This window comes from Prionailurus viverrinus, chromosome X (assembly GCF_022837055.1).
Source record: "Prionailurus viverrinus isolate Anna chromosome X, UM_Priviv_1.0, whole genome shotgun sequence".
In the NCBI taxonomy this organism is placed as follows: Eukaryota; Metazoa; Chordata; class Mammalia; order Carnivora; family Felidae; genus Prionailurus; species Prionailurus viverrinus.
This window is the reverse complement of record NC_062579.1, coordinates 117,618,166-117,644,591: the sequence shown is the minus strand read 5'-3', so window position 1 is coordinate 117,644,591 and position 26,426 is coordinate 117,618,166. Positions and strand designations below refer to the sequence as shown.

Here is a 26,426-nt window from a genome sequence, read left to right as displayed (position 1 = left end):
GACACAGAACCATGCCCTCGGGGCTGGAACAACCAACCCAAACGGCCTCACCGTTCTCTGGGCCCAGGAGGCGACCGCCCAGTTTGTGCACGCAGCCCGCCACCTCGCTGCGGCGCCTCTTCCAGCAGGGCCCCTGTCCCCGCCCACCTGCTCCCCGTCGGCCAAGCCCCCGGCCCAGCCCAGCCGTCTCCTCCCTCCCTCCCTCCCTCCCCGCCCGCCGGTCTCCCGACACCCCGGGGGCCCCCAAGTCGGCCCGGCCAAGGCCAGGGCCGAGGTGCACCTGGAGCTCCCGCCCCTTGCAGCCGGGCGCCTGGGCCCTGCCCGTTACCTCGGCACCCCCCTGCCCCTGCTCTCCTCTGGGGACTCCGCCGCTGCCCGCCCCCACGCCCCGCTGCGCCAGGTCTGGCCTCGCGCCCCGCGCCTTGCGCGCCACCCTCGAGCGCCACGACCACCGTGCCCTGATCGCCAGGCCGCGATCGTCGCGCCGCACCGCGAGCCGGGCCGCCAGGCCGAGGACAGGAGAGGGGTGGGGGTGAGGAGAGCGGGCCGAGGGGGAGGGAGGGCGGGCCAGCAAGCTGGGCCGGAGGGGCGGCGGCGCGCACCAAGCACCGCGCGCCCGCGCCCCAGTCCGCCGGCGCCGCCCCTGCCCCCGCCCGTGCCGCGGGGGGCGGGGCCTGGTCGGCGGGCCAGGGGTGCACCAAGGACCCCTGGCCAAAGGTGCTGGCCCCGTCGTGCCTCCGGGCGCTGGCCCTCGGAAGCCCAGGCGCTATAGCGGGCTGGGGCAGCCGCTCCCAAGGCCCACGCGCCAGGGGGCCCCGCGCAGCGAACCCTCCCCAACTGTTCCCTACCCAGGCTCACCTGTCATTGTGGCCAGCCCGCCCCCGAGTGCCAGCCGAGAAAAGAAGGGGCTCAAGCCAGCAGCCTGGGCCCACCTAGCAGGGCTCCAGCGAGCCCGCAGAAGGGCTGGATTGAGGCTGCGTTCTGCCAATGACTGGGTGACCTTGGCTTCTTCACTTACCTCCTCCCCACCCTGCCCTAGGACGGCAGGCTTCTCTCCTGTCAAATCTGGTAAATGGGGAGAATCCTGCCTCCCTCGCAGGGCTGCAGCGAAATAAAGGAGGAAATGGGCTTGGGAAACTCTTAAGGCGCAGAAAGGGGAGAGGAAGGGGAGCGCCGGGGTGGGGGTGGGGGTGGGGCGGGGAAGGGGCTCAGGAGGCCGCGCTATGGGAGGTTCAGCATGACAGGACCAGATGCTGGTAGATGACACTAGTCCAAGGAGAACCACGCAAAGAGGTGGAATGCTGAGGGAGGGCAGGACGGTTCTGGGGGAGCTCGGGGTATGAGTTTGCCAAAGCTTCCGAGGAGGGGTCCAGTGCACCCTGCTGGGTTTTCTGGGTTCTTTTTGTTCTCTGCACCTCTGGAGCCCACTTTGCAACTGGATGGGCGCCCCACCCCCACCCTTTTCCCTATTCTGGTGTTTGGGGCAGAATGATTCTGAGAAGGCATGCCCTGAACTATCCCCCACACCCATTCCAGGCAGAGAAACACCAACCTGCCCTGCCGCCAGGGACATGGAAAATAGGGGGAGAGGCCTCCATCACCCCAGACCTCTCCCAGTCCAGCTCTCAGAGCTCAACAGTCCCTCTGCCCCTCCCTGTCCCTGCCCTTCCCTCTCCTTCCCCTTCCCCCACTCCTAATGGCGCTTGCCCCTCCATATCTGCCGCCTGTTCTCAGAGTCTTCCTCTGGCTTGCTTGCTCTTGCAGGGCTACAGAAGCCCTTTTTTTCCCAGTACAGCCCCTCTATGTTTTCCTGGATGAAAGCAGGAGGGAGGGCCACACTCCCTGGCCTGTGGGGCAGGCTTTCATGGAAAAAAATCAATATCACCTGGGGATAGGAGTGGGGCTCCTTTGGGGCCCCAAGGGCTGCATATGTTTTAGAGCTCCTCTCAGTTCAGGGGGAGAGAGCTTGGGCCCTTGTTGGTGAGAGAGGTGGTTTGGATCTCTTCAGAAACTTACTTCCTGGGTCTCCTAGCCCACCACCAGGTCCCCATGCCAATCTTAACCATGTGCACAGGTAACTGCACACAAGTTTCAATGTGTGAGGCTAAGGTCTGTGACTTTTGCACTTCTCTCAGCACCCCCACCGGAGCTTCTAGTTCCCTCCCTGCCCAGAATGCCTTTCCTCCCACTCTCAGCCTCTGTGCACATGCTTTCATTCTTCCCACATAGCTCAGATGACATCTGTACTCAGGTCATGCAGGATTCTCTGCCCCCACCCATGCTGACTGTTCCATTCTCAGCACTCTGTCTGCAGATGCCAAGGGCGGGAAGGGAGAAGAGCAGCCCTTCTGCAGCTTGCTGTCTGCTTCACCACTTGACCAGACCACAGATCAGCTGTGGTCCCGAGCAAGTGATTTAACCTATCTGCATCTCAGTTTCCTCACCTGTCAAAGGAGAATGATGATAATAGTACCTCCCTCAAAGGTGGTGAAGAGGACAGATGGGATAACACATCAAGTGTGCCTGGTGCTGAAGTATGAGCCTAACACAGGTCAGCTTTTGCTGGCAGCCAACTGTGTCAAGTTCATTCTGTTGCTCACCTGAGCTGCACGTTTTCCTCCTCTATCTTGGGGTCAGGGACCTTGTTTCTTCATGTGTCCCTTGCATCCAACACAAAGCCTCATCCACAGCAGGCTCACAGATGCTGACAGTGCTGAGGTCAGAGAGGCCCAATTGATGTGAGGAGCTGGACTGAAGGTCAGTCTTCAACTTACCACCAAGATGCTGTTCCCAACACTACCAGCAGCTCTGGCCCCTGCTTCTTCCCTGAGGTGAACCTGGGTCTTGGCTAACTCCAGACCTTGGCTTCTTCAGAAGGCTTTCTAACTCCCCTCAGGAGGGCTCTAGGCACTCCCAGGGACCACCTTGGGAGGGATGAAGGCCTCCATCCTCCCAAAAACTGCTTTGAGACCTTGGTCTTAATATCCCCTGCTCTGCACCAGGTGGGAAAGGCTTGGTCACTGGCTTCTCTGCCTTGGCTAGGCATGTGGCAGGTTGGTACGCTCAAGGAGCTTTATTTTCCAACCAAATTGCACTTCCCCCAGATTATTGGTGCAGTCCAGATCCTCATTATCCAAATCCTAGAGTGATGCCAGGTCTCCCTGTGAGCTTTCACTCTCTCTCTTTCACTCTCTCTCCTCCATCACAGCCAACATGCACCCTTCTCTTATTTGCTACACTGGTGATCTCAATAAACATACCTTGGCACACATCCAAATCACATATGTAGGGCACTAAGGATTGTGGGAGGATCCACCTCTGAAAGAGTGTATAGTTGCTAATAATAATAAAATATGGCAAAAGGCAGATCATATTTCACTAAAAATTCCCAATTCAGTAGAAGAGAAAAGACCTTTTACCCAACCTTCTCCAAACTTCTCACCTACCTCTTTTCCTGATCCATATCCCATCATGCAGGACCAGCTTCAAGGGTGCATTCTCTATACTTGGTTTAAGGTTCTGCTGTCTCCATCTTGAAATTCTTTTTGAATACTTTTTGAAAAAGAGATATGCATTTTCATTTTGCACTGGGGCCCACAAATTATACAGGCATTCTTGCCCATTGGTGACATTCTCAACATCCTCGATCCTATCCCAGCATCTGAACCACCCTACTGCTCTAGGGTGAGCTCACTCCTGATTCTTCTCCTCCTCCCCTCTGTGAGCCGTGGCCAGTCCCTCCTTTCCTCACCTCTCAGCTGCACTGATTCCATCATCTTCCTCCACATGGCATCTCCCTAACCCTATCCTTGTGTCTCTTCCTTTGTCTGAGACAAGTACCCTCTTCCAGCCTCACTCACTTTTCGCACCTCATTCTCTACCCAACCCTCATCCATCTCAGAATTGAACTCTTCTATGAACTCTTCTGCCCCCCTTCCCTTTATATCCTCACCAAGCTTCACCACATCTCTGAGTCTAAACACTGATCCTTAGCCCATAAGAGCCCCAATTCATCTTTGTACATTGATTAACCAACTAATCAAGTATCATGGGCTAAATTGTGCCCTCCCCAATTTACATATTGAACTCTTAACCCCCTTACCTTAGAATGTGACTATATTTGGAGATAAGGTCTTTACAGAGGTCATTAAATTAAAATGACATTATTGAGGTGGGCCCTACTCCAATCTGTCTGATGCCCATATGAGAAGAGGAGATTAGGACACAGGCACACATATGAGAAACCATGTGAAGGCACCAGGAGAAAGCAACCATCTAGAAGCCAAGGAGAGAGGCCTCTGAATAAACCAATTCTAACAATGCTTTGATCCCAGACTTCTGGCCTCCAAAATTATGAGAAAATAAGTTTCTGTTGTTGAAGCCAACCTGTGGTACTTTGTCATGGCAGGCCAAGCAAATTAAGACATCAAGTATTTACTCAGTGCTATTATGTGCCAGCTAGTATTCTAGGACCTGGGATTACAGGAGCCAATAAAACAAACAAACGGTCCTATCCTCATGAAGTTTAGACAAGAAAACAAAGAAGTCAAAGATATGGGATGTTAAGTAATGATTGGTGCTATGGAGAACAATGAAACAGAGAAGGGTCTTGGAGTGTGGAGTATTTAGATACAGTGGTCAGGGAAGACCCCACTGAGGAGATGGCATTTGAGTCAAGACCCAAAGGATATGAGGGGCCATAATGCTCTAGGTTGTGGGATCCACATGTGCCAGAGCCCTGGAATCAGGGGCATGCCTGGCACATCCTGGGGGCAACCAGTAGGCTGATGTGCTGCACTGGAGGGACTGAGAGAGGAGGACAGTGGGGATGAAGCTAGGGAGGCTTCAACAGAGGGTGATGAGAGATTGTGCAGGGCCTTGCATCCCATTGTGAGGCCTTTGGCTATTAGAGTGATATGGAGAGACCTTGAGGGGCAATGTGATGTCTATTTTCATACAAGTGATCACTCTGGCTGATCTCTAAGAAAAGGTTAAATAAAGACAAGAGTTGAAGCAGGAGACTATTTTGGGACTCTTGAAATAATCCAGGTGAGAGACAATGGTGTTTTACACCAAGTGACACAGTGGAGGCAGTGAGAGGTATGCAGATTCTGGATAGGTTTTGATGACAGATTGGTATTAGGCTATGACAGAAAGACAGGAGTCAAGGACAGCTCTCAGGGTTTTAGCCAGAGGAACAGGAAGGATGAAGGTACATTAACTGAATTGAGAAAGACAGTAATAGGATCAGTTGGATGAAGGAGTGTGGAGTTCAGGGACAACATCAGTGCTGCAGATATAATTGGAGAAAGAATACCATGTACTCAATATTAAAAATCATGAGACAGGATGAGGTCAATCAGGGGGTGAGCATAGAAAAAGCAAAGCAACCCAAGAACCAAGCCATGAGTAGCCCAACATTTAGAGGTGGGACAGATGAAAAGGAACCAGCAAATGAGACTGGGAAAGAAGGAACAGCGAGGTAGGGTGAAGCCAGCAGAATGTACACCCAACTGAAGAAAGTGGAGGTTTGACCACTTTCTTCAGTGGAAGGAGGGATTGACCAATTATTCAAATCCCACTGACTAGACTAGTAATAAGACAAAGAATTGATCACTGTGTTTAACAATGTGGAGGTCATTGATGGCCTTAAAGAACAATTTCCATGAAGACGCAGGGGCATACAGGCGGATCAGAGTGTTTTCAATCAAGAGTAGGAAAAGAGAAATTGGAAACAGTGATGATTGACAACTCTTTTGAGGAGTTGAGCTGCAAAGTAGATCAGAGAAATAGGAGAGTGGTGGTTGTAGGAATATAAGGAAATAAGATAAAAGTATTTTATTAGGGATGCCTGGGTGGCTCAGTCAGTTAAGCCTCTGACTTTGGCTCAGGTCATGATCTCGCAGTTCGTGGGTTTGAGCCCTGAATCAGGCTCTCTGCTGACAGCTCAGATCCTGGAGCCTGCTTCAGATTCTGTGTCTGCCACTCTCTTGCTTGTACACACACACGCACGCGCGCACGCGCACACACACACACACAGTCTCTCTCTCGAAAATAAAACATTTTTAAAAACTAAGTATTTTTTAAAATGGGAGAAATTATGGCATGGTAACATGTTTATGTGCCAATGGGCCAGTAAAGAAGGAAAAAGTTGATGCAGGAAAAAGATGCACAGATGCAGGGAGGAGGGAGAGGTGGTGGTGGAGCTTGGAGCAGTTGTCTTCTGTTGGCTTCTCTTCTCAGTGAAACAGGAAGCCAGGCTAGTAGCTGGGAGTGGGGGTAGGAGAGGAGTATCAGTGGTTTTAGGAGAAAAGGCTTGAAACAGTGTTCTGGGAGGAAGGAAGCCTGGATATTCTACGGAAACATAGCATGATTGCTGGGCTGCATTAAGGGTTCACTTGAGGTTAATTTAAAGTGTAATTACTCAGCATGTCTCCATGCTTTCCACCAACCACATTCAATCTCAGGGGTGCAGACCCAGAGTAGGTGGAAAGTTGGATTTTAACTGGGTTGAGTTTTGCTACATAAATACAAATAAATGGCAGAAGGACATGGGAGTTTTGTGTGGATTCTTGGGAGAAATTATGATGGTGATTGATCATGGATTAATGGGTAAGAAGAGAAGTAAGGATAGAGTCAGTGTTTGGTGAATGGCAGTGAAAACAACAGTAGCATTGTTGGCTGAAGGGTCCCAGTGGCAGTCAAAGGATTCCTGGAGTTCTTGTAGTATTAAAAGAAATGAGCTGGCTTTCAGAGAGTGGGATATGGAGGTTATGGAGATGTGGTGGTGACAGATAATGGCAAGAGCTCAGGATATGACCACAAGCATAAGGAGGAGGGAGAGAGTATTGGTGGAGAGTAGGTAAAGAGACTGAGAGACAAGGGGTTTGAATCATTTCTGTGGGTATTGAAATCACCAAGAATGTACATATTTAACAACCTCTTATACCAGACCCCTTGAAGTGTTCTCCTTCCCAATCTCTTATTCCATTCCTTGGTTTCATTGTGAACCTGAGAGGCATACCATTCCCGAGCTTCACCTGTTCCCAGAGCCTCCCTCCTCCCTCAATCTCACTTGTCCTGAAGGTCACCCCACCACTAAGCTTACACCCTAGCACGTGCCATATTCCATGTCCCAAACTACCATGCCTTCCCTGAGCCTTACCCCTGAACATTTAACTGAGCACCTACTACTATGTACCAGGTGCTACGCTTGGTGCTGGTGACATAAAGGTGAATCAAACAGACCAAAGTCTGCTCTGCTTCCATTCTGGTTGGAGAAGAGAAACAATAAACTAGCAAACACAGAGAATACTTAAGAAGGTAGTTGGTAGATGTACAGTAGAGGAAAACAAAGCTGGGAATAGGGACGGGGGGAGCCAGGTCATCCTGTTTCTAACCCCTGCCTAGAGCCTCCCAGTCTGTGGACTGCTCACCCCAGGCCAGCTCATGGTGATAATGTGTAGCTTCATCCATGCTCCCAGAGTCTGCCCATTCCAACCCCAGGAGTGACCTTCACCTCTTTCTTGGGCTTGACCCCCAGATCAGCCCCCAATGACATCCATGATTCTCATCTATTCCTCAACCCTCACCTGAGCTTTATCATTGTGCTTCATCTATTCCCTAAGTTTCATGTCCAGAGTCTTGCTTCTTCCATAAAGCTCCCCCAGCCCTAACCATCTCTCCTACACAGAGCTTCTTCCCATTCCATCCCTCAGCCCCACCTCCATCCTGGATCCAGACCCCATCTGGTCCTAGTCTATTCTTGAGCCCCAATACCTCCTCCCTCGCTCCTATTCTAGCTTCTGCCTTCCCAATTGGTATTGGACTGACTGTCAGCAATCAGCTCAAGTGCTGAGAATCCCCCTTCATATGGTCCAGCAAGTTCTTGTGGAGACAGGGTCTGAGGGTTCAGAGTCCTGGAAGTTTAAGGACAGCCAAGGAACTTCCTAAGATTGGAGACTAGTCTTTCTCTAAAGAGTAAGGAAAAGTTCCCTCAGTGACTTAAAGGTTCCTGGAAACTCTGCCCTGGCAGTGAAATTTTTCTGCCTTTCTCTAGGCAGTCATCATCCTTTTAGCCACCTTCCCTGATGGGAGGGTAGAGGAACCTCTACCCTCAAAGATAATGTCTCCTTCTCAAAGATTATGCTGCACAAGGACTGGGGAACCAAAGATGGGTCTGAGTGGCCACCAACTAGCCCATCACAACCACACATCCCTTCTGTCCCAACACACACACACACACACACACACACACACACACACACACTACTCCAGGAAAAGATACTTAAATAGATAAGGGACCTCAACCTTGGTGCATTTCATTTTCCCTACTGCCACCTCCTGGATACTGTAGACACTGTAGCTATGACCATGACCCCCTGCAGGTACATTCCTTTCCTATGCCAGGCCTCTCTGGATACCATTATCCATAAAATATACTTGAGTACTCCAAACTGAGGCCTAAATACATACCTTGAGCATGGCTCTTATGTTTGGGGGTGGGGAACCAGAATTATGCCAGTTTTCAGAAAGGGACTGAGCCTCCCAGAGCAACTGCCTGACTGGAATGTTCACCAAGTGGGCAGAGGTGCCACTGACCACCAGCCTCTGTTCTTTGGGAGCAGACACTTAAGCGAGAGGACACTGATGAAAGATATGAGACATTAGAGGTCAGATTATGGAGTTTATGAAGCACTCGCTATGCATAGGTATGTTCTAGAGGGTGGGGTCATAGCAGTGACCCAAGTCAATGGAAGGTCTTGTATGCATGGACGTTCCAGTGAGGGAAGACAGACAACACATGAATAAATAAGCACAATATAGATAATGTTCCATAAAAGCTAAGATGTCATTAATTGCATGATCTAGCAATTAAGCCATGCTTCCAATTAAGCCATGATACAACACTTCCTTACCATCTAAAATTTTAATTTTGTACTTATTAAAAGAACTCTTTTGGGGGCATCTGGGTGGCTCAGTTGGTTAAGCATCAGACTTCAGCTCAGGTCATGATCTTGTTCATGAGTCTGAGCCCTGCATCTGGCTCTCTGTCCCCCTCTCTCTGCCCCTCCTCTGCTTGCACTGTCTCTTTCTCAAAAGTAAATAAACATTTTTTTTTTAAAAAGAACTCTTTTAGACATTGAGCTTTATCAGACATTGAGCTTTATCATAGATGTCTCTGGTGCTTTCATAAAAAGGAAAAATAAAGCAAAATAAATTGGTTAAAGTAAACTTGCTGCCATTCAGAGGCCAGCCCTCCTGAATCATTTTTTGACCAAGAGTTTTGGATGGCAGTATTGTCCTCTGTACCATCAGGAGTGTTGGGGAGGAGTCCTTTCTTTAAAGAATGTATTTTTTTAAGCCTGCAGGCCCTAAGTCATGCTTTGCAATTCCTAGGGGCTAGTCCACTTTGGACTCCTGCTTAGGAAATGTAACTGATCACATTTGATTTACCACGTCAGGCACCACTCTCCACCCTGTGCCATAGCCACTGGTTCCTAGAATTGAAAGAAGTGAGTCCCTATTGTCTCAGGGATTTCTTCTCAAAAACCGACATGTACTATTCAAGTTTTTATGTTGGCACTTTTGATTGGTGCTTGGCTGGCAGCATTGTAAATGATGGTCATCTTGATTTCAAAAGCTGAAATGTAAGTGAAATGTAAAAAAAATGTTCCTCTTGGCATGTCGGATTGTGGTAAAGCCTATGGAGAAAAACAAAGCAGAAAGGGGGGATGGGAATGGCAAGGGGGTGAAGGTAATTGCAATTTTCAATTGGCTGGTTGAGGAAGAACTCACTGATTAGTAAGATTTGAGCAGCATTTAAAATACAGATAGCTGTACAGATAGCAGAGTATTCTGGAAACAAGAACAGCAAATGCAAAGGCCCCGAGGCAGCAGTGTGTTTCACATCTCTGAGGAGCAAGGAGCACCAGGGAAGAGCTCAACCATGGCATTTTGGCAATATTGCACACCTCCACACAGGCCAGGTAGGCAAAGTTCAACTTCAGCCTGACTCAAGTCTTGGTGGAAGGCCCCATGATCCTCCCAGGAGCATTGAAATTGAAAGATGGGTGGTTTTGTGAGGCTGCAAGATGCTTCCTCATCTGCCTGTCTGGTGCAAGGCTGCCATGAGGGAGTTTCTCATCCACTTCCTTGGTTCCAGTGAGGGGTGAGAGTTTCCAGTGTGCCCTTTCTCCACCTTTGGGGACAGCGCCAACTAAACCAGTGCCTTGCTGAAGTATGGAATTGGCTTCTAAGTGCCAGAGCACATGCCTCATGTATCGCCTGTCAACTAATCATTGTGAAACTTGGGACATGAGGAAGGGAGATCAGTGTGGAGGAGTGGCAGAAGATCAGAAGAGAAGATCACTCTCCCTCTGCTCATCCCTCCTACAGTTACTTCTTAGTCCTGGGGTGCTTTCCTTCAGAGCACCTGCCACTCCCTGCCATTTTTGTAATTCATTCATGTTTCCTTGCAGCCTGCCTGCCTCCCCTACATGATTGTAGTCCAGACTCCTTCCTCCTTTTCTAATCTCCTTTCCACACAGCCCAGGAATTATACTTTTTTTTCAATTCTGATCATAAAATATGCTCCCATTGTGGCAATTTTAGAAATCCCACTAGCCAGTAAAATCGTTATTAAAATTTGTATATATTGCCTTCCTGTTTTTCACTCCACAAATCCAATTTTACATCATTTAGTTCATACGATGTAAAGACGTTTTTTATTTCCTTTTTAAAATCTAATTATGAAAGCTGTAGCATGCACATTATTAAAATATTACAGCAAAACATACTTACATAAGATAGAAAGTTAAAATCACCCCTAATCCCGCCACCTGGTGAGAATCACTTCAGTATTTGGAATCTATCTCTCTGATGTTTTCTTCCACATATGTATTTTCTTTCACACACACAAAAAGGAATTGTGAGTTCTTTTCCCATAACAAGATCTCGTGATCTTATGGGTAGCTCTCCCTGTCACTGAAACACAGAGTAGGACTGAACCAATATGTCCTTATTTCTGACTTCTCTCCTGCTACCTACTCCTACGGCTCTCTTTTCCACTGTAAGCAATGCTGGTATGGTCTCGGTGGTACACACATCTTTGGCATTTGACCATTTTCTCCCTTTGTTGTTTCATGCTTGAAAAGGCCTTTTCCACCCCCAAAATTATTCATTTTTCATTATTTCATTTTCATTATTCATTTTTACGCATAAACTCCATATATAACCACTGAATTTCTCTTGTAAATCAGGGGTGATATGGATTACAGACAGATTCTACCCAGCCTCTACTTTCACTATGTCCTCATGTGAGTGAGACTTTCTTAAAAGTAGACTTATGGGTCCCTAGCAATGAAACTCCTTTTCTGTGAATTATCTATGCTCTTACTCCTCTGCTGCAAACTTAGTGTTTTTCTTATTGATTCACATATGTTCTTTGCACATTAGGTACACTGATTTATAGCACATATTTACACTCTTGCTTGCCCCTTCCTGTTGCTTATCTTTTTGAAATACAGACATTTATTATTTTAATGTAGATAGATCTATTATTTTGTTTTTCCTTTGCATTTCCTTCTATCTTTTTTAAACATAGCCCCATCCACACACGGATCTGAAAGATACCTCATACATTTTATCTCTTTTTTTATGGCTTTGCAGTTAGAGAAAAACGTAAATCCAGAAGCCTAGAAGGGGTGGGAGCTCATAGAGTGAGGTGGGGTCATAGCACTCATGTCTCCCAAGCCTTTGCCGTGGATGTTTCCTTTCCTTGTAATGTCCACCCTCCTCGCCATCTTCTCTAAATGCTGACATCCATTTGGAGGTGAGACCCAGTAGAAGCTTGTGTGGACATTGCACTTCTAGCTCAGAATGATCTCTCCATCATTTTTACCTCTAACAAACCACTACTTGCTTCCTTTAGAGTACGTCTTCCATTTCCACCCTATTCCCCAGACTCTGGAGAGAGTGGGAAATCAGTCTGTGCCCCACTTTGCGATATAGTTCAGAGGTGAAGGCAGAAGCTAAATTATTATTTATTCAATATGGGTAGGTCTATTTACTTATTTATTCAACAAAATAGTATATGAGTAGAAGCTGAGGTGATTTGCATTGTTATGAGAGTTTATAACAAGAGAGGAGATTTTAGTTGAAACAGTGTGCTAAGATTAGAATAAGAAACAAAAGTCATAGATATTGGAAATTACACATTGCAAAAATGTATCATCATTGGTAAATTCTATAGTTGCCTGCTTAGAAAGCAAAAGTGTTATGTACTGTGTGAGATGATGGTGGGAGCCTTAGGGGCAGAGAGCGGTAGATGGATTCCAGATCAATTTTGGAGGTAGACCAAACAAGATACGTATATTGGGTGGATGTGCAGCATTTGGAAAATGGAAGTAGTTCAGTTACCCTGAGTCCATTGGTTGGTTCGAGTTCCACAAACTGGGGCTGCCATAACAAAATGCCATACAATGGGGTGGGGCTTCAACAACACATATCTATTTCTCACAGTCCTGCAGGCTATCAGTCCAAGATCAGTGTGCTTCAAATGCGATTCTTGGTGAGGGCCCTCTTCTTGACTTGCACATGGATGCCTTTTCACTGTGTCCTCGCATGGCCATTCCTCTGTGTGCACACAGTAAGAGAGGAATCTCTGGTGTTCTTCTTCTTATAATTACACCAGTCCTATTGGACTAGATTCCCCACCCTTCTGACTTCATTTAACCTTATTTCCCTAAAAGCCATCTCCTCAAATACAGTCACATTGGGGTTTAGGCTTCCAACACATGAATTTGGGGGGATGTAATTCATTCAACAGCAGTGGCTCATACAAGAGAAATGTATTGCCTCATAGTTCTGGAAGCTAAAAGTACGAGATCAAGATGTTGGCATGATTGGTTTCTTCTGAGGCTGTGAGAGAGAATGTGTTTCCCACAGCTAGCTTCTGGTGATTTGATGAAAACTTTTGGCCTTACTTGAAGTATAGAAGTATCCCTCCAATCTCTACCTTTATGTCCACATGGGACTATCCTTGTGTGAACACTTGTGTCCAAATTTCCCTTCATAAGGATAGCAGTTTTATTGGGTTAAGGACCTTCCCTACTCCCGTATGACCTCATCTGGATTAATAACATCTTCAATGACCCTATTTCCAAATAAGGTCACATTGTGAAATACTGGGTGGTTAGGGTTTCACCATATGAATGTTTGGGGGATTCAATTCAATCCATACACTAGATTTATGGCTTAGAGACTGAGGTGAATGAGGGTCCTATTTACTGAAAGAAGGAAGACTATGGGGCAGGCTTGTAGGATCTCAAAGGTTTTGTTTGGGGCATATTAAACTGGAAATGACAATTAGGTATCTAAGTTTTGAGATATAAATTGGGAAGTTGCTTATATGGGTCTCATTCAGTAAAGGAAGGTAGAGTGTTTTGTGTGTGTGTGTGTGTGTGTGTGTGTGTGATTTAAAGCTATGGGACTGGATGTGATCACCTAGGGCATGGAAGGAGGTAGAGAAAAAACTTAAAATCAAAGTTCTGTGCCCTCTAGTATTTAGAAGTCAGGCAGAAGAACCAGCAAAGGAGAGTGAGAAGGAACAACCAGTGAAGTAAGAGATGCAGGCAACAGAAGAGAGGTATACCATCTCAGAGAAGGGCATGTTAACAGAAAAAAGGGGTTGTCCAGTGGGTCAATACTGCTGAGAGGCAAAGTAACAACAGTAGGGCATAGAAGTGCAGAGCTAATTTGACAACATGGAGTTCATAGGCAAACATGGTAAGAGCTATTTCAATGGTAGGGGCTGAAGCTGGATCTGAGCATGTTGATAATACACTGGGGGAGAGGGGAAGTGGAGATAGTACCTATAGACAAGTGCTTGGAAAGGGAGCAGAGAAATGTGGTACTTGCTGGGGAGGGATGTGGAAGTTAAGGGGTGAGTTTTGTTCAAGACAGGAAATATTACAGCATGGTGATGGTCAAGTAAAGAGGGGTAATCCAATGATGCAGAGAAAGGGTCACATGGGAAGGGATGGCATTCAGAATGCAGAGAAGGCATCACCCTTATAAAGGAGAAAGGCTACTTCCATCATTTTAGCTTGAGGAAAAGAGTGAAGTGGGAAGACCTGAGGACTTTGAGAGGCAAGTCACCATTCTGAGAATCAGATTGGCAAACACAAAACATGGACGTCCTTCTGAGCACAGAAGTGTGCTTGGATGCAGCTGGAGACTGTAAATCTATAGTACTGCACAATCTTCCAGCTTGTGTAATTCTGTCTAGAGACACAGAGACGCTTAAGTGCAGGCACACAGAAGACAAATAGTAGGGTTCATTCAAAGTTGGGGATTTGTCAGCGATTGTGACAAAGGAAAGTAAGGATAGGAATGACTACATGATGGACCATGGGTTTGAAGGCACTTGAATACTAGAGAAGTGAGAGATACAAGGTTGCTAAGGGCTGGACGAAAGTCTTGAGAATAGAATTTTGCTGGGCATAGGGTCTGGTCCTGAAGTAGGTGTTCAGGAAATGTTAGTGGATTTGGTCACAAGGGAGGCCACTGGAGAGCTGCAATACTGCAACTATACGCCAGGGGGCAAGAGACGACAAGAAATGAGTCCAACCAAGGCCCGCCTCAAGTTTGGGGGCCTGTGGCCAAAACTCCAGTGACCCTTCTGCCTGCTCTAAGCTTCCCTCATGCATGGGCGTGAATGGTGCTGCCTACCAACCTGGAGCCTACTGTTGGTACCACCAGGTAGCTGCTGGTGGGGTGTGTAGGGCAGGAACAGAAGAAACCAAGAGCTCCAAGACACAGATAAGGGAAACATCATTCATATAAGTCCTGTACTCCTGGCCCATGTCTGGGTTCTGTCCAATGGCCCAGGCTTGAGAAACCACAGGAACAGACTCTGAATGTTCTTGGTTACCATAAGGTATGGGAAACTGACACCAAGAAGCCCAGCCTATGTGCTCCCCTAAAGAGCCATCAAACCTTCTTCTTGAGGCTGGTACCATGGTATGTAGCCTCATAGGCTGGTCCCAATCTAGAGGACCCCTAGAGCTAAGTGTCCAGAACCTGAAAATGTGTTTGTGACCAAGCAGAAGCCTGGAAAAGCTCTGCTGGAAAGGAGACAGCCCATTGCACAACAGATCTTCCCTGATACCTATATGAGACCATGTAGACCATCTAGCCATCTGTTTATTCATCACTACCTCATTCATTTACACTTTCCCTGCCCATACTGTGTGTCAGTGGAGGAAACAGACAATTATGCCCAAGAGGATATACTGGGGAAAGAGAGAAGTCAAGACCAATGTCTGACTAGTAATTTGAGTGGCTGAGAGGATGAAGGTGTAAGTTCCCTGAGAGATTGTTTTTGGTTGTGTTGACTTGAAGTGTCTAGGGGACATTCATGGGGAGATGTCTAGTGTGCAGTGGGATTTATAGGACTAGAGGCCAGCAGGGAGAGCAGGGATAGGCTACTGATGTTTTAGAGTCACGGATCGTTTCCCAGGTGGGGGCCAGGGGGCTGAAGGGGAAAGTGCAGTCATCAAAAGAGAAAGTGGGTCTGAAAGGTTGAAGGGTGGCTTGGAGTGGACACTGTCCTGGGCATGCTTGTAAGCTGAGCAGAAAGGACCAAGAAAGAGGACCCAGTTGAACCAAGAGGAGAGGGGGTGTGAATGCAGCAAGTATCTGCAATATGTTGATCCTCTCAGGGACCAGGTGTCTTCATTAGCACTCTGTGTCTTCATTAGCACTGAGAACCAGCATGGGAGCCAGACTGGCAGGGGGCAGATTGACATGTGTTTGCTCATTCATTCATTCTTTCCTTCATCCATGAGGGCTCTTATGTCTAGCCCCCACTCTGGAACAGGTCTCTTATCTTTGCCCTCATATTCCAGAGAGTCAGCACAGGCACAGGAAGGTCAAGTGATCTGCCCAAAGTTTCAGAGCATGAGGGTGGATAGACGGTAGAAAGCTAAGATAAAAGTTCAATGTCTTGCTTTCCTTAGCACCATATACTATATGGAAACTGGGGCACCTTGTCCGTAGGCAGCTGAGGGGAAGAGAATACAGGAACAGCACTAAACTAGGTGGCCCCACCCCCTTCCCAGGTCACTTGCTGTCCACAACACCCCTCTAAACATGCAGTCTGCCCTTCCTAGAAGATCACTTGCTCCAAGGTTCTGGGTGTAAATTCCCCCTTAACCTGGTTCCCAGCTGAAGTCACACCCCACTTCAGCTGAACTAGCCCCTCTCCCACCTACCTTCCCCACAAGCTGGTGGGCTAAAGCTATAAATAGATTACACAAACACTTGAACACATGATTATAAATACTGCAATTTGTCTGTCCTGTCTGTTGACCTTTGCCTCCATGCCTTTGACATGTTTTGATTCTGCAGGGTTGTGGGTTTTGTTTCATCTACAAGGTGACCATGTGGTTAATTACCCTTTGACCTTCAGGGTCACGGCCTCCATCTAGGCAGGAAACATCCATGGCTCTGGAAGTTTTGGGCCTCTTGGCATTCAGTTGTCACTGCCAATTCCCCTTGCTCCCCGCCCACCCCCCACCCCCATCTCCCTGCAGTGTTCCTGCCTTTTGTGTGCCACAGAGCCATTTGCAGGGGTTCACTGGAGCCGCTACCAGGAACACTTGCCACCTCAACTTCTACCCAGTTTTCTCATCTACTAAGCACCAGCCTCCCTCCAGTCCAATAGGAAAGTGGCAACTCAGGGGTCAGGACACTACCTCCTCTACAGGGCACTCCAGCATGTTCTGCACATCCTCATCTCTGAGTCTCTCCCTGAGGAAGGGCTACAAGTTGATTGGCTAACATTGAGAAGCTTATGAGCATATATACCTGCACTAAATCAGTGAATGGAGGAGGAAGGCTCTTTTGGGGCCTATGGCTAGGGGAATGGGTTACATTTTGGCTGCTGGGAAGTTGCCCAACAAGGTTTGAGGGCCTCACCAGCTTGACTTCCCACTTGATGCTCCTGCCTCAAGTAGCTGGGATTTTTAGGAAAAATTTTCCAGGTAACTGCTAGGGACTTAAGTCACCAAGATGTTCACTGGAACACAGGGAAGGCTCAGTCTATAAGGCATGATATTCTAGGGGCCAACAACACCTGCTCTGATCTCTGCCTGCTGTAACTCGGTCTAGAAGGGGCAATGCCACAGGTGCAGTGGGAGCTGAACAAAGACATAAATGCTCCAAGTGAGGCACAGGCAGGGGTCGAAGGGGACATGGAATAGACAAGGGCTTCCTGGCTAAGATCTGAATCATGAGCAAGGGTTGGAAATGCAGAGATGGGAGGGAAGGACACACCAGGTATATGGAATAGTGTCAAACTCATGAGGGTAGAAAGACCAGGGCTTGTGTCAAACATGATGGTTCAGTGAGGCTGGGGGCAGAGTATGTGAAGCAATAAAGGACACAAAGCTGTGGAAAAAGAGTGAAGACTATACCAGGCTGAGAACTTGGATTTTGTTTCATAAGCAATGGAGAACCATTCAACATTGTTTTGCTTACCCATTAAAACAACACATCTCAATTATTTAATATCCCCTATGAAACATGTAACTGGATCCTAGTATAAAGCAGATGGCTTTCATTATAGTTGTGGTAGCCCATTTTGAGAGCTGGGAATGGGATCTGGTGTGCTGTCTCCTGAGACTGCAAATTCTGGTCTCTGGTGGGAGAAGCTGCAGTTCTAAGGTCCCATGCCCACCTTACCCTCCTCCCCTCTGCACAATCTTTCTCCCTCACCCTTTTCTTCCCAGTGATTTTGGCAGAGATGTACAACATTTGCACACAAGAATGTTCTTTCACTCTCATTCACTACCTTCACCATCATTGTCATCAGAATACTTGGAACACTGGAGATGCTACAGAGGGCATCAGCCAGTACTGTGCTATTCATGTGAATAGTCTACTTTCTTCATCAAAAGCATTCAGGAACAGGAACATTTATAAATTTTTGATGCCACAGAAAACACATGAATATTGACCTGTTAAGTCTGTATATGGATTATTCTATTATGTCTGGACTGAGTCTGCTCAGTGAGGAGGCTATTGTGCCCACCTGGGAATGAACTGATGTGGGGGTCATGGCAGCTGTGTCTGGAAGCTCTGCCATGTGTGGCAGCTGGGGTGTTTCAGCTGTGTTCTTCCAGTGTCCCCTGGCCCACTAACCCACAGACAAATGCAACTTCTATGCTTTCCCACACAAGGGAAGCAAATGTGGCTTCATGCTGGAAAGGTAAACAAATCCACACTGAGCCACCATCAAGTCTTGTAGGGTCATGGTATGGTGACAGTAGTCTCAGCCAGGGGCCACCTTCCTGTCACCATTGCTGAAAGCTGCCTGCTTTGAATCTTGTGACTGTTGATGGCTGTGTTGTGAGAATGACGGCCAGAGCCTACAGCTCCTGGATCTACTGTTCAGGCAACTGGGGTGAGGGAGGAGGCCACAGCTATCCCAGCAGAGGTACACATCAAGGCCAGGAAATTCTGAGAACATGCAGCCCTTGTATCCCAGCCAGTGAGGACAGTATGGGCCACTGTGCTCAGGGGCCAAGGCTGAATGCTGCTGCCTCTTGGAAGCCACCCAGGCTGGAGAGCCAGGCAGCTGAGGTTGGGTATCCTGACAGCAAGGCCTGCTTTGCCTTTGGATTCTTCCTTCTAACCTTTCACTGGGACCTGCCTGCCCTTGGGCGGCTGGAGAAACAGCTCATCTCCCTTTGCTCTCTTTCCCACACCCAAGAAGAGCCTGGGAGAGAAGACAAGGTGGCTCATATGCATCATGTGGGGCCGGAGGGAAGGGGATGGAGCAGTTCCAGGTGTGGCATCCATTGGAAGATTTCTCTGGTGAAACTTTGTGCTGTGGGCTGCAAAGTCCCCAGAGCCTCCTGGAGCAGTTTAGCACAGACCATGAAGATGACCATACTATTTCCAGTTTGAGTCATGGCCTTAGAAGCTTGTGCTATGACTACTCTTCTTGACCCAAGCCTTAGCTAAATTTCTGTCCTGCCCTTGGTAAGGCTGGTACAGTCCCCACCCCTTAGTTCATGACACAGAGTGCATGTAATACTTGTTTCTGATTCCATTGTTGCTAAAGGAATACCAGTCACTCCTTGCCCTTGTGCTGTCCTGCCCTCTTCTGCCCTGGCCAGCCCTGCCCCCTCCAAAGCCTGAGAGTGGACAGCTTTTTCCCTGGCTACAATCATCAGGAGACCATCTGGATCTGGGGAAATTAGCTCTCATGCCTGGGAAAATATGCCAAAAGATAAGTACCAGCCGACTCCAGTTAAAGCCAAGTCCAGGAGAAGCAGGAATGCCTTGGAGCAGACATTGGGCCTGAAACTGCTGGAGAGGTGTAGAGAACTCAATCACCATGGTTTGACTTCAGTAATACACAGAACAAAATCACAACTGGACAATCCTGCATGTGAGCACTGGTTCCGGGAATTTGGCCCCTGTAGCACTCTAAAATGTCGTGTCCTTGCAGTTATTCCTGTGGGGATATCCAGGAAAGAGTGGACCCAGGCAACCTGCCCCTCTGACCCTCTGGCAACCTAGTCCTGGGGCTGAGCCAGGAGCTAAGCAGTTGATTGAGGCACAGCCTTAGATGACCTCAAACCTTCCCTGTTCAGAGTTCTTGTCCGAAATCCAGGGGGGTACTGAAGCCTGAATAAATTGGGCTAGGTCAGACAAATCCTGGCCTAGGCATACTCTAAACACTAAATTCAAACTATAACCCCAAACAAATGCCTCCAGCCTCCTTCGCTTCTACAGTGCCTTTCCCAAAGCCTCTTCCAGCTCTGTAATTCCATTTATCCTTATCTGCTCTGAGAACTAGGAAGGAAAAGCATCATCTCTTCCTCTTTCCTATTTTTCAGATGGAGAAACTAAGGCACAGAGAGTTTAAGTGACTGCCCAAGCAGAACAGGGCCTCAGTTGCATCTCATGGGAGTGCACCATTTAGGGCCTGCCTGACCATGTAAACGGAGAAACAGGGCAGGACCAAACTTTCTTCCTGTCGGAAACTACAGGTCCAGCTATGGGAACTACTGCTACTGCACAGTAGGCACCAAGCTTCTCCCATGGTTAGAATGTTACCAGCTGACTGAGTAGCTTGAAGGAGGCTACGGAGGAGCCAAATGCCAGCCCCCACCCACACATGCTCTACAAGGCAGCTCTTGACCTCTGAACCCAGGCCACTCTGCACACCAGGAGAGCAGTGCCTCTTGCTCCCTTGCAATCTCTCCTCACTCTAACAAGCATGGCCTGGTTTGTACATGTACAGTCCTTCCTGTACTGTGTGACAGGATGGGGAGGGTGGCTCCCTGACCAAGAGAAGCAACTGTCAATGGAGGAGGCAGACAACAGAGTACTTGCCAACGCCCCAGAGTGCCAGTCACTTCTAACTCTGCCTATCTAAAGTCAAACAGGATTATCAAGAATGCCCCTGAGCTCTGTTTCTGTCTTTGCTGGGCAGCCCAAGAGAACTGTTCTTGGAAACATTCTGCATTTGCTGAACACAATGGGCTAAGGAGTGACTGACAAGTGAGTAAGCCTTCAGCTGCTTCTTCCCAATGGCTACAAAAGGACATGCCAAAAAGCAAACAGCCCCCATGTCTTGGTCATCTTAGGCTGCCATAACAAAATACTACAGATGGGGGGCTTCAACAACAGATCTCTATTTTTCACCATTCTGAAGGCTGAAAGTCCAAAATGAAGGTTCCAGCAAGATAGTTTTTTTTTAATGTTTGTTTATTTTTGAGAGCAGGCAGGGGAGGGTAGAGGGAGAGGGAGACAGAGAATCCGAAACAGGGTCCAGGCTCCAAGCTGTCAGCACAGAGCCTAATGTGGGGCTTGAATTCATGAACTGCGAGATCATGACCTGAGCTGAAGTCAGACACCCAACTGACTGAGCCACCCAAGCACCCCAGGAAGGTATTTTATTCTGATACCTCTTCTCTTCACTTATAGGTAGCCACCATCTTGCTCTGTACGATATGACCTCTTCCTTATGCACACAAGGTGAGAGAGGGAGCAAGCTCTCTGTGTCTCTTCTTTTCTTTTAATTTAATTTTTTATTTTTTTAAATTTACATCCAAATTAGCATACAGTGAAACAATGATTCCAGGAGTAGATTCCTTAATGCCCCTGACCCATTTAGCCCATCCCCCCTCCCACAACCCCTCCAGCAACCCTCAGTTTGTTCTCCATATTTAAGAGTCTGTTATGTGTTGTCCCCCTCCCTGTTTTTAGATTATTTTTGTTTCCCTTCCCTTATGTTCATCTGTTTTGTCTCTTAAAGTCCTCATATGAGTGAAGTCATATGCTTTTTGTCTTTCTCTGACTTTATCTGATTTGTCATTTGCAAATATCTTCTCCCATTCTGTCGGTTGCCTTTTAGTTTTGCTGATTGTTTCCTTCTTACTAAGGCATTACTCCCATTATGGGGGTCCCAATCTTATGACCTCATCTGAACCTAAGTCCTCCCAAGGGCACCACCTTCAAATACTATCACTTTGGGAGAGGGTAGGGGGTTAATATATGAATTTGACGGGGATACATTCAGTCCATACCACCCTGGTAGAGATCAGGTTTCCTATGGGTGTGAGGCCTCATGTGCCCTCTTTAACTTGTCACTGAAGACTGAGGGTTTCCTTTGCCTTATTCCAGCAATGACTCTTTATCTTAAGACAGATATTAAAGGCTCAGGATGACTTCTGATAAGGTTATCCAAGTGCCCCCTCCCCTCTCCTCTCATCTTCTGTGCAGACAGCTGGGAACATGCTCTCCTTGGTGTTTGGCCAGTGAACAAATCACTTTTCCTCCAAGGTGTCATCCCTGGAAGAAAAGCTATAGTCAAGAGAGAAGGAACATGCATGCAGAGCATCCAGGCTGACCCTTGAGGTGAAGCAGAGCATGGGCTACATGCAATGGGTAACCTCTACGCCCACTTTTTTGGGCCTGGTGGGCCTGTGGATGCCCTTGGCATCAATGAAAGAGCCATCAGCCTTGGCAAATGTGGCAGGGAGCTGAAGCATACATGAGGGACCCAACTCTAGGAAATGAGCCTGGTACCAGGATCCTGGTACCAATTAAGTCAGTACCATTTTTAGGTTCTAAAAATTAGTCATAAGTTCACAGAGTTGCAACGAAAGACAATTTTTATTAAGCATTGGAACTGTGATTATTTCAGTACAAAGCGCCTGTGTTAATCTGATTGCAGCTTCCCACAGTTGGAATGCCATTCCCTTGGGTTTCCCAAACATGACTGTGGAGGAGATGCAGGACCTGGTCATCAAGGCCAAGGCTTTGGCTTGTGGCTTAAGACAGAACAGCTTCTTACTAGATTGAAAACCATGCTGGAAAATGTTTCTTGGCAGAAAAAAGGTATTCTAACTTGCAGCCTCTGCAACATGCCTGCCCATGGTAGAATAGGTGTGTGAAAGGTCAAGCAGGGTAGGTGGGGACAGTGGTCTCCTGCTGTGGCCTGGCTACTGTCACATATTAGCACACTAGGGATCACAGGCTGCCGCTGAAACACAAATTCCAAGAAACAGGTTGTGCTCAACAATCCCAAACAGAACTTATCAAGAAAGAAAAGAAAGTACCCACCCCATTCTTCAACCCCTACTCCAGGGGATTCTGTAAGCCTTGGAGTTCCCCTGGCCATGCAGGCCTCATTGGTCTGTCTGTCCCTCTTCTCTCAAGGTTCAGTATGAAAATCCCACTGGTGTTCATCCAAGCTGGACTGTTCTGCAGACATGAAATAGTTGATTTGGCCTGGTGTTAATTCATCATGGTCCTGGAAAGCCTCTGAATCTGGAGATCCCTGGCTTCCTACTTCAGTAGCTGGCACCTGCTAAGAAAATGGGGGACAAGGTGAGAAGCTCCCTTTAGTTCAAGTCAGCAAGCTACTGAGAAATATCTTTGGAACACACGCCTACAAGGTGCTGCTAGAAAGTGCAGCTGGGGAAAACGGGGTTCCTCTCCACTTTCATGTTTCAACAGCATCTTGCCTGAAAGACCAGCAGAAGTAGCACTGGGCTCTCCCAAAGTTGTCTTAATGCCTAAGGCTACTGAGTTCTGTGTCTGGCCCTCCCTAGCCCAGCTTCTCTGCCAGTCATGGCTAGCTGAAGGCTTGGAAGGTCTCTTTCTGCCCCTACCCTTGGACCTTGCTATTACTCTGCTCAGACTAAGTAACTTCATTGCTAAGCCTCACTTACCAGTGAGGTACTTGGCCCACTTGAACAATGCGATGGGAAAGGTAACAACAACCCACTCTAAGTTGTATAGTGGGGACGAGGGGCAGACACAAAAGTGGTATTACAGAGTAGGCTGGGGGAGCCTTTTCTGTTTGAGGAGGAAGGATCCCTTGGGTTGGGTTTTGAGGGTGATGTAAGATTTCAAGAAGTACAACCAAAGGGGTGGAAGAGAATACAGAAGAACAGACAGAGCAGGGCTGGGCTATGGGAAGAAAGATGGATATGCTTGGGGACTTGGGGACAGGGAGTGCCCAGAGGACAGTGGAAATGAGTCAAGGCAGGGTGTGGGGAGCCCCTGAAGTCTTGTGGACAAGGAAGCTCCCACATGGTCCTGCCCTTGGCCATTCCACTGCATTCTCCCAACAACCTCCCAGGGGTCCTCCCTTCTCCACTTCCCTGGGATACCTGTTCAGTTTTGTCTCAGCTCGGCTTCTAAGGACCCATCCAGACGACAGTGCCTCAAAAGGAGACATGATGAAGGGTTTAACCAGAGTCTGGCTTGGTAACTCAACTACAGGGTCCACTGAGCATCTGGTCTCTTTGCATGAGAAGTCCCTCTCATGGATCAACTTTTCCGAGGACTGGCAGTCCAGTTGGTCCAGGTGTGTATGTGAAAATAATCACACTTTAGCCATTTAAAATAACCAAACTCCCTCATCCTGCCTTGGCCTACTGTTTTTTTCCTCTTCTTGTTCTTGATAGTTTTGAAAATCAGAGGTTAGACTCCATCAAGGTTTCTAAATCCAGAATCAAAACACCTTTATAAGTGCTTTTAGTCATATTGAGAATTTATGGTCCCAAGGGGCTTTCTGGGAGTGTATCTGGGAGCAAAATCCAATATGTGACTGCCATCTGGACCAGCTGCTAACACTGCCCTGGAAACATGACTATTACAGATGGTCCCCAAAGTGGGGTCTGTCCTGCCAAATATGGAGCACCCTGTGGATGAATACCAAGTACATTCCATAGAAGAACCCTTGTTTATTTTCAGTACAAGGAAACATACTCACACTAGGCTCTGGACTTTGTACGAGAGAACTAAAGATCCACAGGTTCAGAAAGGGGCCTGGCCTCTGGCAATGATTTCAACATATGGCATGACTCACTTTGCCCAGGTAACATATGTTTAAGAAATTTCCATGTGATATTGCATTTAATATACATGAGGACAGCTCACTTTTTCATGGAACCCTGAAGAAAATCTTTTTACTCAGCAGTGCCTGCCACCACCATGTGAGTAACCACCCTCAAATTTACTGAGCTTTGAAGCCTGGATTTCACACAGATAGCATACTCCTGTTGTGTGTGCCTTTTGGGGAAAAGACCCAGCCTCCATACAGAACCCCTGACCTGGGCTGGGGAGGAGAGGAGAAAGGAATGGTATACCTGGACCCAGGTGGCTTGCTCCTGCATAGTGGCCTGCTCACTGGAAGGATAAGTATTCACTTGGAAGTAAATGTGATACTGTGGATCTGGTGGCTGTTGCCAAAGTTGAATGACATGCGAGGTCTCCAGGGTGACTCAGTTTGAGTCAGAATTTATGGGAGACTCAGAAAAGCTGGTAGAGGAACCTGTCTCAGAGCTGGGACTATACAGCAGTGGCAGAAGATTGATGGGGGACCCCTTCTGGTCCTCAGGAAGAAAACTGAAAGAAACATGTTACAGTGACGTGGATCAGGGAACAATGATGACCCAGGAGCCATTGCCTTGCTCATCAGTAGGTGCTTATGGCACATTTCGTTTTGGTGGCTAAATCAGGATTCACTGGTTTGCACTCTCACTTTGCCTGAGTAAGATTCCATTTGCCACATTAAAGTGAATGTAAAGATTGAGATGAATTAGTTTTTTGTCTCAAGTAGTTTTATTTGTTTTACTTGGACAGTCCTGGCTCTGCCACATGCCTTAATGCAAGTTACTTTACCCACCCAAAGTCAGTGCCTTGCCCTTTGTCACTGAAGGAGCTGGTAGCTGGATGGGGGTGCCAGGCCAGTTCCTCATTGCAAGTCCAGCGCTCTCTCTAAAATGCTATGTCTGGGGCTCTTGGTATAAATAGGGACTTCCGAATCTGTACTTTCCACAACTTCCTCAAGTGGATTCTGATGATCAGGCCAGTGCAAAACATGGCACTAACCCACCTACCCCACATATCAGGGTCACTGATCCTACAGGAAGGCCCAGAAGGAAATCTGGAGCTCTGGGAGGCTCACACAGAGAACTGGCATTCATTCAAAAATATTTATTGGGCATCAAGCATGTGCTATATACAACCCCTTCATTGCTGAGCAGAACCTTCTCTTTCTGGAATTTGGGGCCACAGACTATCACTGAACAAAAAATGTGTTCATGTCCTCATACTGCCTCCAGGGCTTAGTCCTTCTGTGATGTTAGCTCTTTGGAATCCATTGGCCATCAAGCAAATGTTTCATACCCACTTCTCTCCCACAGATTGCCAATCCATGGGGACCCCTTCATCTGGTCTGTTGTGATCACCAGATCCCAGTGAAGTGGGAGAAGAAAACTGAGAGCCCAGAAGTTATTCAGATATGGGCACTCAAGACTTCCCTATAAGATACCCTGTGCCATGAGTCTGGGCTTGTGTGGATGAAGCCAAGAGATTTCGAGATTTGCATGCTAATTCCCTAGCTTGGGGGTGTACTCATCTAGGCCTTCTATTTTCATGGAGACTCCTCTGTTCCATCAATGCATGCTTGGCCACACACTGTGAACACAGAGGTAGGGAACCAGTGGCCACAGAGCAAGATGGGTGGGAGCATGCTGCTTTTGATGAGGGCGCTTTTGGTGTCCCGTGGACAAGTCACTCATGGTTTTAGGCATGGTGCCCAGTCACGAGGGGAAAGCAGGGATCTTAGCCACTGCCACCGTCCCATGCACTTCCCTCTGACTGTCATCTTTGAGGCCCCCAAGGTTTTCATCTTGACAGTTGTCAGGGGGATGTTGTCCAGCCATTAACTGGACAGGAACAACGACGGGTTGGTTCTGCATAAATGTAAAAAGGTCATCACAGAGGGGCACAGCCATGCCAGCCTGGTTTAGCAGGCGTATTTGCAGCATCTGGTTTCCCACAGGATCTGCTGCTACAGGTATTGTTCCTGCCCCTGCACATGTTGC

The 26,426-nt window shown here is 47.7% G+C and overlaps 1 protein-coding gene across 9 annotated transcripts in view; it reads right to left on the bottom strand.

The window, feature by feature from the left end:
* Window positions 1-22,178: 22,178 nt before the first annotated feature.
* PASD1 (PAS domain containing repressor 1) overlaps window positions 22,179-26,426 on the bottom strand; it is a 188,555-nt gene continuing 184,307 nt past the window's right edge. For 6 of the 9 annotated variants that reach the window (XM_047844743.1, XM_047844742.1, XM_047844747.1 and 3 more), the window contains one exon: window positions 22,179-22,894. In XM_047844743.1, the coding sequence (XP_047700699.1) occupies window positions 22,739-22,894 (156 nt within the window). In that variant the 3' untranslated portion in view covers window positions 22,179-22,738. The remainder of the gene's footprint in view (window positions 22,895-26,426) is intronic. The other 3 variants (XM_047844746.1, XM_047844748.1, XM_047844751.1) reach the window with 1 other exon arrangement.